We start from the raw sequence: 20,466 nt of genomic DNA, 5'->3' as shown, positions 1-20,466 counted from the left end.
ATACTCCTAGTCTGTGTTTGTTTCTCTGTTTGCTGGGTCAGAACCATAGCCTAACACTTCTTTACAGAGCAACTGATGCTACTTTGCTTATCTCCATGAGCTAAAAACCGTTGTTGTAACACACATTGAAACCATACTAATTTAGATTTTTATTTGGTCTGATAGCCGACCCTTGTTAACCGATCAATAACTGATAAAGGACAAGCAGCTAACAAAGTCCCCTAACTAGGACTCCTTAGCTGCTTGTTGGTCCCAGGCTAGGAAATACTCTCTTCGTGTCTGTGGACATCTATGGACTTGTAATACAGCCACGATGTTGCATGCATTGTCGTGGAAAGATCTAGCCACCTTCCTGGAACCGCTTGCACTTCCGCACAACTGGTACAAATGTGCAGCTGTCGTATGTCCAAGCCCGTCTCAGCAGTTTCCACTAAAGGTTTTCAGCTGTGTTTCTGCCTGGCATAACGTTATTCTGTGTAGGCCGGCCGGTTTAACCCGCCGGTCCTCATCGATCTAGAGGAATGTGTCACGTAGCTCTGCCCAGTGAGTTCACAGTCGTTAGCTCAGTGGTTGTCTTAAAAGAAGTAGCTTGTGTGATAGTCAAGCTGATTTTTTTCCTAATCAGGTTACCAAAAAGTTAAGATAGGATTGATAGGATCTGTAAGTGAATATGTTTCTGTAATACAGACGTGCTCAAATTTTTGGTACCCTTACAGCTCATTGAAAAAATGCTTCATTCCTTCTGAAAAATGAAAGCTATTTTATCATGTATACTTGCATGCCTTTGGTATGTCATAGAATAAAGCAACGAAGCTGTGAAAATAGATGAATTATTGCTTATTCTACAAAGATATTCAAAAATGGCCAGGACACATTTGTTGGTACCCCTAAGAACAGATAATAACTAACTGGATTATAGTGATATTTCAAACTTATTAGTTTATTTAATTAGTATCACACATGTCTCCAATCTTGTAATCAGTCATTCAGCCTATTTACAGTGCCTTGCGAAAGTATTCGGCCCCCTTGAACTTTTCGACCTTTTGCCACATTTCAGGCCTCAAACATAAAGATATAAAACTGTAATTTTTTGTGAAGAATCAACAACAAGTGGGACACAATCATGAAGTGGAACAAAATTTATTGGATATTTCAAACCTTTTAAACAAATAAAAAACTGAAATATTGGGCGTGCAAAATTATTCAGCCCCCTTAAGTTAATACTTTGTAGCGCCACCTTTTGCTGCGATTACAGCTGTAAGTCGCTTGGGGTATGTCTCTATCAGTTTTGCACATCGAGAGACTGACATTTTTGCCCATTCCTCCTTGCAAAACAGCTCGAGCTCAGTGAGGTTGGATGGAGAGCGTTTGTGAACAGCAGTTTTCAGTTCTTTCCACAGATTCTCGATTGGATTCAGGCCTGGACTTTGACTTGGCCATTCTAACACCTGGATATGTTTATTTGTGAACCATTCCATTGTAGATTTTGCTTTATGTTTTGGATCATTGTCTTGTTGGAAGACAAATCTCCGTCCCAGTCTGAGGTCTTTTGCAGACTCCATCAGGTTTTCTTCCAGAATGGTCCTGTATTTGGCTCCATCCATCTTCCCATCAATTTTAACCATCTTCCCTGTCCCTGCTGAAGAAAAGCAGGCCCAAACCATGATGCTGCCACCACCATGTTTGACAGTGGGGATGGTGTGTTCAGGGTGATGAGCTGTGTTGCTTTTACGCCAAACATAACGTTTTGCATTGTTGCCAAACAGTTCGATTTTGGTTTCATCTGACCAGAGCAACTTCTTCCACATGTTTGGTGTGTCTCCCAGGTGGCTTTTGGCAAACTTTAAACGACACTTTTTATGGATATCTTTAAGAAATGGCTTTCTTCTTGCCACTCTTCCATAAAGGCCAGATTTGTGCAGTATACGACTGATTGTTGTCCTATGGACAGAGTCTCCCGCCTCAGCTGTAGATCTCTGCAGTTCATCCAGAGTGATCATGGGCCTCTTGGCTGCATCTCTGATCAGTCTTCTCATTGTATGAGCTGAAAGTTTAGAGGGACGGCCGGGTCTTCGTAGATTTGTAGTGGTCTGATACTCCTTCCATTTCAATATTATCGCTTGCACAGTGCTCCTTGGGATGTTTAAAGCTTGGGAAATCTTTTTGTATCCAAATCCGGCTTTAAACTTCTCCACAACAGTATCTCGGACCTGCCTGGTGTGTTCCTTGTTCTTCATGATGCTCTCTGCGCTTTAAACGGACCTCTGAGACTATCACAGAGCAGGTGCATTTATACGGAGACTTGATTACACACAGCTGGATTCTATTTTTCATCATTAGTCATTTAGGTCAACATTGGATCATTCAGAGATCCTCACTGAACTTCTGGAGAGAGTTTGCTGCACTGAAAGTAAAGGGGCTGAATAATTTTGCACGTCCACTTTTTCAGTTTTTTATTTGTTAAAAAAGTTTGAAATAGCCAATGAATTTCGTTCCACTTCATAATTGGGACCCACTTGTTGTTGATTCTTCACAAAAAATTACAGTTTTATATCTTTATGTTTGAGGCCTGAAATGTGGCAAAAGGTCGAAACGTTCAAGGGGGCCGAATACTTTCGCAAGGCACTGTAAATGGAGAAAAGTAGTTACTGTGCTGTTTCGTATCATTGTGTGCACCACACTGAACATGGACCAGAGAAAGCAAAGAAGAGAGTTGTCTGAGGAGATCAGAACGAAAATAATAGACAAGCATGGTAAAGGTAAAGGCTACAAGACCATCTCCAAGCAGCTTGATGTTCCTGTGACAACAGTTGCAAATATTATTAAGAAGTTTAAGGTCCATGGAACTGTAGCCAACCTCCCTGGGCACGGCTGCAAGAGGAAAATCGACCCCAGATCCTTTATTTAAGGATGTGATCAGTTTGTTTGTGATAAAATATCACATATTAGATTTTCTGTTTCCTCACTGAAGCGTGTGATGTTTTTTATGCAAATAACAAAATAACAGGATTTTGAATGTGTTTCTCTGCAGTGTGTCTGTGCTATCATAAACTGTGAAACAATGTGATTGGAAGAGGCTGATTTCACACAGCTGAGATTTTAATTTACATATAGACTATATTTATTTTAAGCCACGTCAGCCATCTAAAATCGTGAGGGGAATAAATTATAAACTATCGAGTCATTACAGCTGCATCTTCTTATTCCTGTAAAGTTTAACGTTTAAAGTTTATTTAGACTTTAGATGTTCACCTTCAACCCTAACAGAGGGTTAGCCTAACCCTAACCCTTTTCCAGGGCAAGTGATGTTACATGACCATGTAATTGATGTCATTAAGAGTTCCTATATAATCTTTCACAGATTATCAGGCTGTGGTGGCCTAGTGATTAAAGAAGCAAGCTTGTGTGTGGGTGGTCACTGGTTCATTCCCCAGAGAGGAAAGAAATGACAGAAAAGTGAAAGTGCTTGTCCCTCCCTAACACCACTGATACAGATGTATAGCTAATTAACAGACAGAGAAGTGATGATGGTGAGTGAGAAAGTTTGTTAATGTCAATAAAGCAAACTGAATTGAATTAAATTCATCTTCCAGCAGAGAGAGACAGCGATGGGTTAGTGTTCGTTTTTGTGACAGATTTGGTGCCTTTTTGGAAGTTTTTGTAGATATCACATTGGTTTCACATTGGAATCACTGCAGTGTCTGAATATGTGGTTATTAAACAATGTGTCTTTCATTAAGTGCTAAATGTCTGATTTTACAGAGATGTGATGATGGTGAGTGTCCAGCAAAGATAGAGATGTGATGTTGGTGAGTGTCCAGCAGAGACAGAGATGTGATGATGGTGAGTGTCCAGCAGAGGGAGACAGAAATGTGATGATGGTGAGTGTCCAGCAGAGACAGAGATGTGATGTTGGTGAGTGTCCAGCAGAGGGAGACAGAAATGTGATGATGGTGAGTGTCCAGCAGAGGGAGACAGTGATGTATATTATTGATTATATTAGTATTGATTAATAATACATAACAAAGTAGAGGGAGGCAGGCCAGCCAAGCCAGATCCGGCAGGGGGAGAGTTCTAAGCCCGAAAAAGCTACCTCTCCTTATGACCTGTCTCTCTTAGTTACCTGTTATAGTTACGCTGTTATAGTCCTAGACTGCCGGGGGACTTCCTTCCTTTGACACACTGAGCTGCTCTCTCCTCTCCCTTTCTATTACTGTTTCTATTACTGTTACTATTACTATTACTATTTGTGTGCAGCCCGTCCCAGAAATGCTTGTTACTAATCCTAGCTTCTGGGGAGTTTACTCCCCGGAGTCCTTATGCTTTTTTTTCCCCCAGCGTATTTCCTTGGAGAACGTTGGCACCAAGACCCTGGTTGCAGCTGTCTCCGTGGTCCTGCTGCACTCCCTGCTGAGCTCAGCGATGCCCTGCAATGTCATGCTGCGTCCTGCTGAACCCTGCAGCTTCCCGCTACATCCAGTCACTGTTCCATTATTAATGTGACTACTATCGCCACTGTTCATCACACCCCCAACCGGCTCGTCAGACACCGCCTACCAAGAGACTGGGTCTGTCCGAGGTTTCTTCCCAAGAGGGAGTTTTTCCTCGCCACTGTCGCACTGCTTGCTCTTGAGGGAATTACTGGAATTGTTGGAATTGTTGGGGCTTTGTAAATTATAGAGTGTGGTCTAGACCTACTCTATCTGTAAAGTGTCTCGAGATAACTTATGTTATGATTTGATACTATAAATAAAATTGAATTGAATTGAATTGAATTGATGTGATGATGGTGAGTGTCCAGCAGAGACAGAGATGTGATGATGGTGAGTGTCCAGCAGAGGGAGACAGTGATGTGATGATGGTGAGTGTCCAGCAGAGACAGAGATGTGATGATGGTGAGTGTCCAGCAGAGGGAGACAGTGATGTGATGATGGTGAGTCTCCAGCAGAGACAGAGATGTGATGATGGTGAGTGTCCAGCAGAGGGAGACAGAGATGTGATGATGGTGAGTCTCCAGCAGAGGGAGACAGAGATGTGATGATGGTGAGTCTCCAGCAGAGACAGAGATGTGATGATGGTGAGTGTCCAGCAGAGGGAGACAGAGAAGACAGACTGGTTCAGCTCTGAGTCACACTGAAGGATGCTGGGAGGAGGAGGAGGAGGAGGACGCCAGCAGAGGCTGCAGAGATGCTAACAGCACCGACACACAAACACACACACTGACAGCAGCTAACTGCAGCTAACTGCAGCTAACTGCTAACACAGACAGAGAGACAGAGAGACAGACAGGGAGCCAGACAGACAGAGAGAAAGACAGACAGACAGACAGACAGAGAGACAGACAGAAAGACCGGTGGAGGGGAGCTGATGCTGGCAGCAAACACTCACAGTGAGCTGCAGTGAAGCTAGCTACTGAGCATGTTAAACTACTGACACACATACACAGACACACTCAGCAATGCAGTGTCCGAGGCTTTCTATTGGACGGTGAGTGATTTATGTCTTTTCAAGTGTTCAGTTAGGCCTGCACTGTCAGTGTTAGTGTTTGTGTGTGTGTGTGTGTGTGTGTGTGTGTTGACGTGGCAGCAATGCTTCACACAGGATTAATTTCAGTTTAATCAGGTGTGTGTGTGTGTGTGTGTGTGTGTGTGTGTGTGTGTGTGTGTGTGTGTGTGTGTGTGTGTGTGTGTGTGTGTGTGTGTATGTGTATGTGTGTGTGCTGCAGAACAACCACAAACTACTTGTGCAGGTACTTCTGATACAGAAACTAGTACTGATACTGTAACCTACAGGGCTTTAGGGTTATTTGTTTAGGTACCAGAGTGCACCCATGAGGGTTAAGTTGTGGCTTGAAGGTAACTACTCCTACGGTGGCAAGTTTACATACTTTAGTCAACTTTAACTATGAATGAAAGAGTGTTTTGCTGCCTTGAAACAACGTGGAACTAAGCAAACCAAAGATTGGATATAAAACTGGTCTAGACCCCAGATGGCTGAGTGGAGCTCAGCAATTCACAAATCAAGCTTCTCACAGCAGGTACAAAGCTTTGTGGTTCAAATCCAAAGATATCAAACTTTTAAAAGCATATTTAGATGGTAGTCAGGTTAATAAAGATCCAATCGACTCAACCGCAGAGATGGCAGTTTGCACACCTCTCCACTGCCGTTACATAAACATTATAACCACTTTGACTATATAATGAAAAGATCCTTTGCTGCCTTGTCATCTTTACTAGTTAACAGTTAGAATGTTTTCTTGAATGTTACTCATTTCATGGGTCTGACCTCATGAATCAATCAACACATTTTAAATGTCAACATAACTACTGTGACTTTTCCATCTGCTTTTATCATCTCTCTGCATCACATGTTGAGTGAGAACTCTGATTTATAAAATTAAATATAATCTGGTGTTTAGCGTGCAGGTAAACTCACTGTGATGTTAACAAAAAAGATTTAGGCTAACCGGACCCTACCGTTAAAGGTCAGACTGACACTGACTGATAGTTGTGTTTCTGCATGTCTCTAGCTGCGTTAGAAACTGTTCCCTCATTCACTCACTATCCCCTCTATAGTGTGTATTAAATAGTGAACTATATAGTGAATGAACAAACCAGATTTCAGACTTGACTTTGTGTAAGTAGATGCTCGGGTAATTTCTGACGGAAGAGGGTCCAGCATGACATAAACGAATGGAAAAAAACTACTTGTAATACGTGCTACAACAGAAACATACAGAAGCTCGGTCTCTAACATGTCAAACATGGAAAATTGTAATACTAAAATGACTTACATTTATACACCAAAGACTAGTCCATTTTTCCATTCTGCCTCTGGGAGAACACGACTGTGTTGCATTGTGGGACACAGGAGTAAGATGGAGGCTACATTGTATGTACACTCAGATTAACCGTGCATTGTGGGTATATCATAGTGGACTATATAGTGAATGAAATTAACCGCTAAGAATTGAACACCAATACAAAATGGCGAAGGGAACTACTTCTGTCATATGGAATGGTTTCTACACTGCTTCTGTGTTGACAGGTCCAGATGTAGTCCAACTTCAGGTTGAGGGGCAGCTTATTGGGGGGGCGGAGCCTGCAGCTGGCGGTGATGTCAAAGAGAGGAGCAGCCTGGAGAGGCAAGGGGGAGCGACCTGACGCCATGGCAACGCTTCAAGCAGCCAATGAAGAGCTGAGAGCAAAACTGACTGACATCCAGATAGAACTACAACATGAGAAGAACAAGGTAAGGACTAAAAACCCCAGGGACCTGCTGGGATCTCTTTTAGGGCGATTTCACACCTGTAGTTCTGTAGAGTAGGTGAGATTGGGGTTAAAGTTGCAGCCTTGCTGTATTTTTCATTTGGTTGTATTAGAGTTCACACTGCACTTTATCCAACAGCAAACACTTTGAACAAATGTCACACAGTTGAAATGGTCGCTGGTGTGTTAGAAAGAATATCTGAGTGAAACTGGCCGACACTTCTGCTCTCAGAAATAATGTCTTGTTTGTAATGTTTTGGTTCACTTCCTGTATTTGGGTCAGATCCTTCGAATCCAAAGTCAACTGAACTCAGTGAAGACCCCTGTTTTCAGTCGGAGTTCTTTAATCGGAAGGTTGGTGGTTCGATGCCTGGCCCTGCAGTTCCATGCCGAAGTGTCCTTGGGCAAGACACTGAACCCCGAGTTGCCCCCGATGCTGCGCCATCGGAGTGTAAATGTGTGTGAATGTTTATCTGATGAGCAGGTGGCACCTTGTACGGCAGCCTCGGCCACAGTGTATGAATGTGTGTGAATGGTGAGTGGTTCATGTACTATGATAAAGCGCTCTGAGTAGTCGTTAAGACTAGAAAAGCGCTATATAAAAACAGGCCATTTACATTTACATTTGTTCCACACCAGAGTTTAATGAGATTTCACACCGCCCCAGACCAATCAGACTGTCAGACCGAACACTCCAGACTATCAGACCAAATACACAAGACTATCAGACCAACCAGACTATCAGACCAACCAGACTATCAGACCAAATACACAAGACTATCAGACCAACCAGACTATCAGACCAAATACAAAAGACTATCAGACCAACCAGACTATCAGACCAAATACACAAGACCATCAGACCAACCAGACTATCAGACCAAACCAACCAGACTATCAGACCAAACGCTCCAGACTATCAGACCAACCAGACTATCAGACCAAACGCTCCAGACTATCAGACCAAACCAACCAGACTATCAAAGCAAACCAACCAGACTATCAGACCCAAACGCTCCAGACTATCAGACCAACCAGACTATCAGACCAAACGCTCCAGACTATCAGACCAAACCAACCAGACTATCAGACCAAACTAACCAGACTATCAGACCAAACCAACCAGACTATGAGACCCAGACCAACCAGACTATCAGACCTAACCAACCAGACTATCAGACCAAACCAACCAGACTATCAGACCAAACCAACCAGACTATCAGACCACCCAGACTATCAGACCAAACCAACCAGACTATCAGACAAACAAATCAGACTATCAGACCAAACCAACCAGACTATCAGACCAACCAGACTATCAGACCAAACCAACCAGACTATCAGACCAACCAGACTATCAGACCAAACCAACCAGACTATCAGACCAACCAGACTATCAGACTAAACCAACCAGACTATCAGACCAAACCAAAGGGTTCAGTTAAAACCAAACCAACCGTGTGAGTCTGTCTCTGCCCAGGTCAGTCGTCTGGAGAGAGAGAAGAGTCAGGAGGTGAAGGCGGAGCATCACCGGGCGACAGTCGCCGTGACGGAGCTGAAGACCAAACTCCACGAGGAGAAGCAAAAGGAGCTGGCCGTTACCAGGGAGACGTTACTACGGCAACACGAGATGGAGCTAATGAGAGTCATCAAGATCAAAGACGGAGAGATTCAGCGTCTAAACGGACTGGTGCTAACGCTGAGGGACGGATCCACAGACAAGGTACATGTCTACCTGTCTACCTGTCTGACTACCTGTCTACATGTATACCTGTCTGGCTACCTGTCTGCCTGTCTACCTGTCTACCTGTCTGCCTGTCTACCTGTCTACCTGTTTGTCTATCTGTGTGACTGTCTGACTGTATGTCTACTTGTCGACCTGTCTACCTGTCTACCTGTCTACCTATCTGTCTGTCTGTCTGTCTGACTGTCTGTCCGTCCACCTGTCTACCTGTCTACCTGTCTGTCTGTCCGTCTGTCTGTCTGTCTGTCTACCTGTCTACCTGTCTGTCTGACTGCCTGTTTTCCAGTACATCAATCCTTTTTCCGATGTGTTCTCCAGACCTGACTGTCTGTTTTTAACTGACTGAAATTTCGAGCGTCAACGACTTCATTTCCTGCTTTCTGATACATGTTTCAGTCACAAATGAATGGTGAAAACGTCTTAATTTATGTAAAGGAAAATACAATATTGTGGTGGTAGGTAAAAATTCAAAATATAAAATATGATTGAAGGGAAGGGGTCTTTCACATCCAACCACACTCCACCACAAAGTCCAGTTCATTTGATCAATAGTCTTAGGTGTGGAGGACAGTTCATACCTGACTCTTTAAACCTGACCATCTCTCAGGTGTGGAGGACTGTTTATACCTGACTGTTAATAACTGACTTTTTATAATTGACTGTTTATAACTGACTGTTAATAACTGACCGTCTGTCCCCCCCAGGTGCGGAGCGCCCTGCTGGCGGAGGGGGAGGAGGCCAGGAGGAGCTGGGAGGCAGAGCGTTGCCGCCTCCAGCAGGAGGCCCATGAACTGCGAGGAGCGAGGAGAACAGCTGAGGAGGCTCTGGCGTCGGCTCAGCAGGCCTGCCAGGCCCGAGCAGCTGAGCTGCGATCTGCTCATCACCAGCACCAGGAAGAGCTGAACCGCACCAAGAGAGACTGTGAGAGGGAGATCCGCCGGCTGGTACGACTCATACACACATACACCGTGCGGGTGGTACGGTTCATAAAACCCACGGTTCGGTTAGTATCACGCTTTTAGGGTCACGTTTTCGGTTCTGTACGGTTCTTGTTATTTTTTCTTTTAATCTTTAACACTCCAGAATATACTTCAGCATATGATATATAGCTAAAACTAGCATGTTGCATAATACATGCACTCAGTGGCAATTCTATCTATTGTTTATTTCATCATAGGTAACGTGAAATCCAAAATGTTCGCACACACCAGACTATAAACGACGCTGGCGCATCCTCCAGCTCCAGGCAGCCTCTCTCCCACTTGGCATTTCTGAACGTGACGTGACCTGCAGCAGCAGCACCCCACTCCACTTGAGGTGTGGTCGGCTCAGTGTCTCTCAAAATCTGAGGAGAATCTTTTAAACTGACCTTTGTTGATCTGAAATAAAGACAAATTCAGCAACTGCACGCCCTATTTCTTGCTTAAAATGTTTTCAGAAACACGTTTCGGTGAACTATTTTCGTAAAATATGAGATTGTATTCTGAACGAGCCGCCTTTTCGGGAGCAGCAAGACCCATGTGACGTGTTCATCCAATCAGCTGCCATGTGTTGCGTTCGTCACGCTCATCCCGCTTGTCATTTCCAGTAAGTGTTTTAACATAGGTGTCGAAAGTGGGCACTACGGCAGTAAGAGGTTAGTGACCATTAGCAGTGGACTGACGAACCGCGCGACACACACACACACACTCCGAACTGAGACTAGCAAACCGTACGGTTCGGATGTTTTTTCATGAACCGTACCACCCCTAATACACCACTGTTTACACACATCTGTACATAAACTACCATTTACACACATCTGGACATACACCACTGTTTACACACATCACTACATACACCACTGTTTAGACACATCTGTACACGTGTCTCCAGGGTCCGTTAGCTTTCACCAAAAATAATTTCAGCCACAATGACTTCTGGTGTTCCACAGCGGTTTTGTCTTAGGTCTTAACTGGGCTTTACAGATTATGCCCAAATAGTTTTATATTTGTGTTAGTTAAAGTGTTTATTTATGTTTACCTGATTGCCAAGACTTAGGAAAACAATTTTCAAAAGCCAAGAGTCTTGTTCATTATTGTCCTTTTGTGATTTCAATACATTTCTTTCAGTTTTTCCTTTGCCTTTAAAACCATCCCTGCAGCATACATACCCTGATAGCCAAGGTTCTCCTGAAAGAAATGACATATATAACTTGATTGTGCACAACAGGGCTGAGGTTATGAAAGCATTATTACACAAGGAGACCAGGGGAAGCAAAGGTTGGAAATAAAAAGGCTTGGACCCCAGAGGGTTTTAGATAAAAGCTAGATACAGATACAGAAGTTTCTACAGCCCACCAAAACATAAATACACATTCATACAGCATTCATTTCCAGCTTTTAGAAGCATGTTTAGATGGCCGTCAGGTTAATAAAGAGCCAATCGACTCAGAGCAGAGATGACGGTTTGCACACCTCCCCATAGCTCTAGACAAAAGGCCACATAAACTTATAAACCACAGTTGATTTCCAACCAAATGTTCCCCCGATGGACTCTGATGAATGAATGAATTATAATAAACATGAACAAGAAGAAAAGAGAAAACAAACCCTGACTGAGCTACACAGAGTGGTACAGCACAATGAAAAGACCCTGTTAGAGTGAGACACAGCCTGGTACAGCAGCAGCCCCCAGACAGAACATACTCTGTTTGTACACACTGAACGCTGTTTCCTTCACTTCAGTAAATGACTGACTGTGAACCGGAACCGGCCGTGCAGGGTCGGGTACTAAAACACGGTGCTAATGTGTCCCCGGTTCCTAAATGACCAATATCTCCCAGGCCAAATGAAGATTTGGATGCCCCTTAACTCCCCGGGGCTGCATTTTCCTGTCCCAGCCTGGCTCGCGTCCGACAGGCATTAACATATTTATGTCTGAGCTCAAACCGAGCTAGAACCGAGCCTGACCCGAGCCCAACCCGAGCTCGACCCGAGCCCAATACAGTTAAAATCTAATTTAGTCATACTAATGACACATGTCCGTGTGTTTGTGTGGAAAGCTTTTATTAAGCAGCTGTAGGAAGGCATTCAGAAATATCAACAGATGAGGCATCAGCTCACACGGGGCAACAATCAGCTGTTTAATTTAAAATGTAATAATGCCTTATCCCCCTGATGTGACCGGGCCAACCAGAACCCCCAAATCATCTCTAGATATCTGTCCAAACACGGCTCGGCCCGTCTGGTACCGTCAGGTACCGTTGGGTCCTGACGGGCTCGGTTTGGGTATCCATCCTCTAGTCTAACCTGTCTGTCTCTAACCTGTTGGTTTCTAACCTGTCTGTCTCTAGCCTGTCTGTCTCTAACCTGTCTGTCTCTAACATGTTGGTCTCTAACCTGTCTGTCTGTAGCATGTCTGTGTCTAACCTGTCGGCCTCTAACCTGTCTGTGTCTAACCTGTCCGTCTCTAATCTGTCTGTCTTTAACATGTCTGTCTCTAATCTGTCTGTCTCTAACCTGTCGGTCTCTAACCTGTCTGTCTCTATCCTGTCGGTTTCTAACCTGTCTGTCTCTAGCCTGTCTGTCTCTAACCTGTCTGTCTCTAATCTGTCTTTCTCTAACATGTCGGTCTCTAACATGTCTTTCTCTAACCTGTCTGTCTCTAGCATGTCTGTGTCTAACCTGTCTGTCTCTAACATGTCTGTCTCTAGCATGTCGGTCTCTAACATGTCTGTCTCTAACCTGTCTGTCTCTAACATGTTGGTCTCTAACCTGTCTGTCTCTAGCATGTCTGTGTCTAACCTGTCGGCCTCTAACCTGTCTGTGTCTAACCTGTCTGTCTCTAATCTGTCTGTCTTTAACATGTCTGTCTCTAATCTGTCTGTCTCTAACCTGTCTGTCTCTAACCTGTCTGTCTCTAACCTGTCTATCTCTAGCATGTCGGTCTCTAACCTGTCTGTCTCTAACCTGTCTGTCTCTAGCATGTCTGTCTCTAACCTGTGTGTCTCTAACCTGTCTGTCTCTAGCATGTCGGTCTCTAACCTGTCGGTCTCTAACCTGTCTGTCTCTAGCATGTCGGTCTCTAACCTGTCTGTCTCTAAGCTGTCTGTCACTAGCATGTCGGTCTCTAACCTGTCTGTCTCTAACATGTCGGTCTCTACATGTCTGTCTCTAACCTGTCTACCTGTCTGTCTCTAACCTGTCTACCTGCCTGTGTGTGCAGATGGATGAGATAAAGCTGAAGGACCGAGCGGTCAGTGTTTTGGATAAAGCCCTGGGGCTGCAGGCGGGACACGCCCACCGCCTCCAGCTGCAGACTCAGGCTGCCGAGCAGCAAATCGCAGCCCTGAGAGACGCACAGAGGGCAGGACTAAACCTCCCTGGCCACGCCCCTAACTCCGCCCCTAACACTGCTCCTCACACTGTAAGCCCCGCCTCTTCCTGCTCAAACTGCATGGAATAAACTAACTGCCTTTCAATACCCATAACACCATATTTATTAGGTCCCAGTCAGGGTTATTATAGTAAACGTTAGCAGTGAATTGTTGTTGTTTTTTTATTTTTCGCCACACCGCAAATCTTTGGTCTGAACTGGTCTTTACACATCATATCATGTAATATCACCATGGTTACGAATGCTTGATGAACGATGACAGTGTGAAGCTCTGTGATTGGATGGTTGTTGATATGCACGTCGGGAGTCGTGGTTGACCGCTCTTCTCCCTTCTCTGGGTCAACAGACCTCTTATGATATTTATAACTCAGCTGTTGGTTATCTTTTGTGTGTGTGTGTGTGTGTGTGCCTGTGTGTGTGTCTGTGTCTGTGTCTGTGTATGTGTGTGTGTGTCTGTGTCTCTGTGTGTGTGTGTGTGTGTGTGTGTGTGTGTGTGTGTGTGTGTGTGTGTGTGTGTGTGTGTGTGTGTGTGTGTGTGCAGTCTCAGGACGACAGGGACACTCGCAGGTTTCAGCTAAAGATCGCTGAGCTCAGCGCCGTCGTCCGGAAGTTGGAGGATCGAAACGCTCTGCTGTCTGAAGAACGCAACGAACTGGTAACACACACAATACAGACATGTCCTCACAATACAGACATGTCCTCACAATAAAGAGATGTCTCACAATACAGACATGTCCTCACAATACAGAGATGTCTCACAATACAGACATGTCCTCACAATACAGAGATGTCTCACAATACAGACATGTCTCACAATACAGAGATGTCTCACAATACAGACATGTCCTCACAATACAGACATGTCCTCACAATACAGACATGTCTCACCATACAGAGATGTCCTCACAAAACAGACATTTCCTCACAATACAGAGATGTCAGCACAATACAGAGATGTCTCACAATACAGAGATGTTGTCACAATACAGACATGTCTCACAATACAGACATGTCTCACAATACAGACATGTCCTCACAATACAGAGATGTCCTCACAATACAGAGATGTCTCACAATACAGACATGTCTCACAATACAGACATGTCTCACAATACAGACATGTCTCACAATACAGAGATGTCATCACAATACAGAGATGTCTCACAATACAGACATGTCCTCACAATACAGACATGTCCTCACAATACAGACATGTCTCACCATACTGAGATGTCCTCACAAAACAGACATTTCCTCACAATACAGAGATGTCCTCACAATACAGAGATGTCTCACAATACAGAGATGTCTCACAATACAGACATGTCCTCACAATACAGACATGTCCTCACAATACAGACATGTCTCACCATACAGAGATGTCCTCACAAAACAGACATTTCTCCAAACAAGACAGATGTAGCACATACAGGCTGTCACAATGACAGACATGTTGTCCTCTAATACAGACATGTCTCACAATACAGACATGTCCTCACAATACAGATTCTAAGATGTCGCACAATACAGAGATGTCCTCACAATACAGAGATGTCAGCACAAATACAGATGTGTCATCACATACAGACATGTCCACAAAAACAGACATGTCCTCAATACAGAGATGTCCATACAAATACAGACATGTCTCTCAAATACAGACATGTCCTCACAATACAGAGATGTCCTCACAATACAGACATGTCCTCACAATACAGACATGTCCTCACAATACAGATATCTCACAAACACAATTTCTCATACAGAGATGTCAGCACAATACAGAGTTGTCTCACAATACAGAGATGTTGTCACAATACAGACATGTCTCACAATACAGACATGTCCTCACAATACAGACATGTCCTCACAATACAGAGATGTCTCACAATACAGAGATGTCAGCACAATACAGAGATGTCACAATACAGACATGTCTCACAATACAGACATGTCCTCACAATACAGAGATGTCCTCACAATACAGAGATGTCAGCACAATACAGAGATGTTGTCACAATACAGACATGTCTCACAATACAGACATGTCTCACAATACAGAGATGTCCTCACAATACAGAGATGTCTCACAATACAGACATGTCCTCACAATACAGACATGTCTCACCATACAGAGATGTCCTCACAAAACAGACATTTCCTCACAATACAGAGATGTCCTCACAATACAGAGATGTCTCACAATACAGAGATGTCAGCACAATACAGAGATGTTGTCACAATACAGACATGTCTCACAATACAGACATGTCCTCACAATACAGAGATGTCCTCACAATACAGAGATGTCTCACAATACAGAGATGTCAGCACAATACAGAGATGTTGTCACAATACAGACATGTCTCACAATACAGACATGTCCTCACAATACAGAGATGTCCTCACAATACAGACATGTCTCACAATACAGAGATGTCCTCACAATACAGAGATGTCTCACAATACAGACATGTCCTCACAATACAGACATGTCCTCACAATACAGACATGTCTCACCATACAGAGATGTCCTCACAAAACAGACATTTCCTCACAATACAGAGATGTCAGCACAATACAGAGATGTCTCACAATACAGAGATGTTGTCACAATACAGACATGTCTCACAATACAGACATGTCCTCACAATACAGAGATGTCCTCACAATACAGAGATGTCTCACAATACAGAGATGTCAGCACAATACAGACATGTCCTCACAATACAGACATGTCTCACCATACAGAGATGTCCTCACAATACAGACATGTCCCCACAATGTCCTCACAATACAGACATGTCCTCACAATACAGAGATGTCCTTACAATACAGATATGTCCTCACAATACAGAAATGTCCTCACAATACAGACATGTCCTCACAATACAGAGATGTCCTTACAATACAGACATGTCCTCACATTACAGACATATCCTCACAATGCAGAGATGTCCTCACAATATAGACATATCCTCACAATACAGACATGTCCTCACAATACAGAGATGTCCCCACAATACAGACATGTCCTCACAATACAGACATGTCTCTAAAAGACATGTCCTCACAATACGAAGCCCACAAGTGGCCCTCACAATACAGAGATGTCCTCAATAAGAGATGTCATCTCACAATACAGACATGTCCTCTCAATACAGACATGTCCTCTCATACAGAGATGTCAGCACAATACGGAGTTGTCCTCATAAGAGATGTTGTCAACAGACATGTCTCTAATACAGACATGTCCTCAATACAGACATGTCCTCACAATACAGATAATACAGAGAGATCGCACAATACAGAGATGTCTCACACATGTCACAATACAGACATGTCCTCACAATACAGAGATGTCCTCAATACAAAGATGTCAGCAATAGATCACAATACAGACATGTCTCTAATACAGAATATGTCTCACAATACAGAGATGTCCTCACAATACAGAGATGTCTCACAATACAGACATGTCCTCACAATACAGACATGTCCTCACAATACAGATATGTCTCACCATACAGACATGTCTCATAAGAGATGTCATCTAAATAGACATTTCCTCACAATACAGATGTCCTCACAATACAGAGATGTCTCACAATAGAGATGTCAACAATACAGAGATGTTGTAACACAGACATGTCTCACAATAATGTCCTCACATAAGAGATGTCCTCTCAATACAGAGATGTCTTGACAGAGATGTCAGCACAATAAGAGATGTTGTCAATATAGACATGTCTCATAAGACAATGTCCTCATAGAGATGTCCTCACAATAGACAATGTCTAAGAGATGTCCTCACAATACAGAGATGTCTCTAATACAGACATGTCCTCACAATACAGACATGTCCTCCAATAAGACAATGTCTCACCATACAGAGATGTCCTCACAAAACAGACATTTCCTCACAATAAAGGATGTCAGCCCAATAAGAAGATATCTCACAATACAGGGATGTTGTCACAATACAGACATGTCTCTAATACAGACATGTCCTCTAATAAGAGATGTCATCACAATAGGATGTCTCACAATACAGAGATGTCAGCACAATACAGACATGTCCTCACAATACAGACATGTCTCACCATACAGAGATGTCCTCACAATACAGACATGTCCCCACAATGTCCTCACAATACAGAGATGTCCTTACAATACAGATATGTCCTCACAATACAGAAATGTCCTCACAATACAGACATGTCCTCACAATACAGAGATGTCCTCACAATACAGACATGTCCTCACAATACAGAGATGTCCTTACAATACAGACATGTCCTCACATTACAGACATATCCTCACAATACAGAGATGTCCTCACAATACAGAGATGTCTCACAATACAGAGATGTCAGCACAATACAGAGATGTTGTCACAATACAGACATGTCTCACAATACAGAGATACAGAGATATCTCACAATACAGAGATGTTGTCACAATACAGACATGTCTCACAATACAGACATGTCCTCACAATACAGAGATGTCCTCACAATACAGAGATGTCTCACAATACAGAGATGTCAGCACAATACAGACATGTCCTCAAATACAGACATGTCTCACCATACAGAGATGTCCTCGACATGTCCTACAGAGATCAATGTCATTACAAATATCAGCAATAGATGTCCTTACAATACAGACATGTCCTCACATTACAGACATATCCTCACAATACAGAGATGTCCTCACAATACAGAGATGTCTCACAATACAGAGATGTCAGCACAATACAGAGATGTTGTCACAATACAGACATGTCTCACAATACAGACATGTCCTCACAATACAGAGATGTCCTCACAATACAGACATGTCTCACAATACAGAGATGTCCTCACAATACAGAGATGTCTCACAATACAGACATGTCTCACCATACAGAGATGTCCTCACAAAACAGACATTTCCTCACAATACAGAGATGTCAGCACAATACAGAGATATCTCACAATACAGAGATGTTGTCACAATACAGACATGTCTCACAATACAGACATGTCCTCACAATACAGAGATGTCCTCACAATACAGAGATGTCTCACAATACAGAGATGTCAGCACAATACAGACATGTCCTCACAATACAGACATGTCTCACCATACAGAGATGTCCTCACAATACAGACATGTCCCCACAATGTCCTCACAATACAGAGATGTCCTTACAATACAGATATGTCCTCACAAATGTAAAAATTACTCTATACAGACATGTCCTCACAATACAGAGATGTCCTCACAATACAGAATGTCTCTACAATACAGACATGTCCTCACATACAAGAGATGTCCTTACAATACGAATGTTCCTCACATTACAGACATATCCTCACAATGCAGAGATGTCCTCACAATATAGACATATCCTCACAATACGAATGTCCTACAATAAAAGATGTCCTCACAATATAGACATGTCTCACAATACAGAGATGTCCTCACAATACAGAGATGTCTCACAATACAGACATGTCCTCACAATACAGACATGTCCTCACAATACAGAGATGTCCTCACAATACAGAGATGTCTCACAATACAGAGATGTCAGCACAATACAGACATGTCCTCACAATACAGACATGTCTCACCATACAGAGATGTCCTCACAATACAGACATGTCCCCACAATGTCCTCACAATACAGAGATGTCCTTACAATACAGATATGTCCTCACAATACAGAAATGTCCTCACAATACAGACATGTCCTCACAATACAGAGATGTCCTTACAATACAGACATGTCCTCACATTACAGACATATCCTCACAATGCAGACATGTCCTCACAATACAGAGATGTCCCCACAATACAGACATGTCCTCACAATACAGACATGTCTCACAATACAGACATGTCCTCACAATACAGACATGTCCCCACAATGTCCTCACAATACAGAGATGTCCTCACAATACAGAGATGTCCTCACAATACAGAAATGTCCTCACAATACAGACATGTCCTCACAATACAGAGATGTCCTCACAATACAGAGATGTCCTCACAATACAGACATGTCCTCACAATACAGAGATGTCCTCACAATACAGACATGTCCTCACCTTACAGACATATCCTCACAATGCAGAGATGTCCTCACATTACAGACATATCCTCACAATGCAGAGATGTCCTCACAATACAGAGATGTCCTCACAATATAGACATGTCCTCACAATACAGACATGTCCTCACAATACAGAGATGTCCTCACAATATAGACATGTCCTCACAATACAGACATGTCCTCACAATACAGAGATGTCTCACCACCAAAGACTGACTCTTAAATTGGTTCTCACACAGAAACCAGACACCAAAGATCTAATAGAATAATACAAAAATGTATTGTATTTTCTGCATTTTCTATATTTTCTGTATTTTCTATATTTTCTGAACTTTCTATTTTTTATGTATTTCTTTATTTTCTATATTTTCTGAACTCTCTATATTTTCTGTATTTTCTATATTTTCTGTACTTTCTATATTTGCTATATTTTCTGTATTTTCTATTTTTTCTGTATATTCTATATTTTAAAAAATGTCTATATTTTCTGTATTTTCTATTTTCTGAACTTTCTATATTTTCTTAACTTTCTATATTTTCTGTATTTTCTATATTTTTGAAGTTTCTATAGTTGCTGTATTTTATGTCCCTTGTGCAGCTGAAGCGTCTGAGAGAGACGGAGAGTCAGTTTCTTCCTCTTCTGGACAAAAACAAACGTCTGAGCAGGAAGAACGAGGAGTTGGCTCTCACGCTACGTCGACTTGACAACAAGCTTCGCTTCGTCACCCAGGAGAACATGGAGATGGTAACTATGGTAACCCCTGACCCCACCCTCCTGTACTAGTAGTAAGGTCCCAGTATGAGACCAGATGAATTAAATTTGAAGCAGCTGTCAGAACTGCTAACTGTAAATAAAAACATCACCTGCAGGTCAGGGCTGTAGGACTCGAGTCCGGTCTTGGACTCGAGACGGTTTTTCTATTGTCTCAGACTCGCTAGTATTTGGACGTGGACTTGTCTCGGTCTCTGCCACC

General features: G+C 42.9%; 1 protein-coding gene across 5 annotated transcripts in view; it reads left to right on the top strand.

Moving 5' to 3' along the window:
- The first annotated feature begins 5,149 nt into the window (after positions 1 to 5,149).
- Positions 5,150 to 20,466, top strand: part of jakmip3 (Janus kinase and microtubule interacting protein 3) — a 35,256-nt gene continuing 19,939 nt past the window's right edge. For 2 of the 5 annotated variants that reach the window (XM_039787178.1, XM_039787177.1), the window contains exons 1-7: positions 5,150 to 5,487; positions 7,048 to 7,251; positions 8,749 to 8,991; positions 9,717 to 9,956; positions 13,219 to 13,419; positions 13,931 to 14,044; positions 20,091 to 20,246. In XM_039787178.1, coding sequence (XP_039643112.1) covers positions 7,117 to 7,251; positions 8,749 to 8,991; positions 9,717 to 9,956; positions 13,219 to 13,419; positions 13,931 to 14,044; positions 20,091 to 20,246 — 1,089 coding nt within the window. In that variant the 5' untranslated portion in view covers positions 5,150 to 5,487; positions 7,048 to 7,116. The remainder of the gene's footprint in view (positions 5,488 to 7,047; positions 7,252 to 8,748; positions 8,992 to 9,716; positions 9,957 to 13,218; positions 13,420 to 13,930; positions 14,045 to 20,090; positions 20,247 to 20,466) is intronic. The other 3 variants (XM_039787181.1, XM_039787180.1, XM_039787179.1) reach the window with 2 other exon arrangements.

This window comes from Perca fluviatilis, chromosome 21 (assembly GCF_010015445.1).
Source record: "Perca fluviatilis chromosome 21, GENO_Pfluv_1.0, whole genome shotgun sequence".
Classification (NCBI taxonomy): domain Eukaryota; kingdom Metazoa; phylum Chordata; class Actinopteri; order Perciformes; family Percidae; genus Perca; species Perca fluviatilis.
This window is presented reverse-complemented; position numbering and strand designations above follow the sequence as displayed.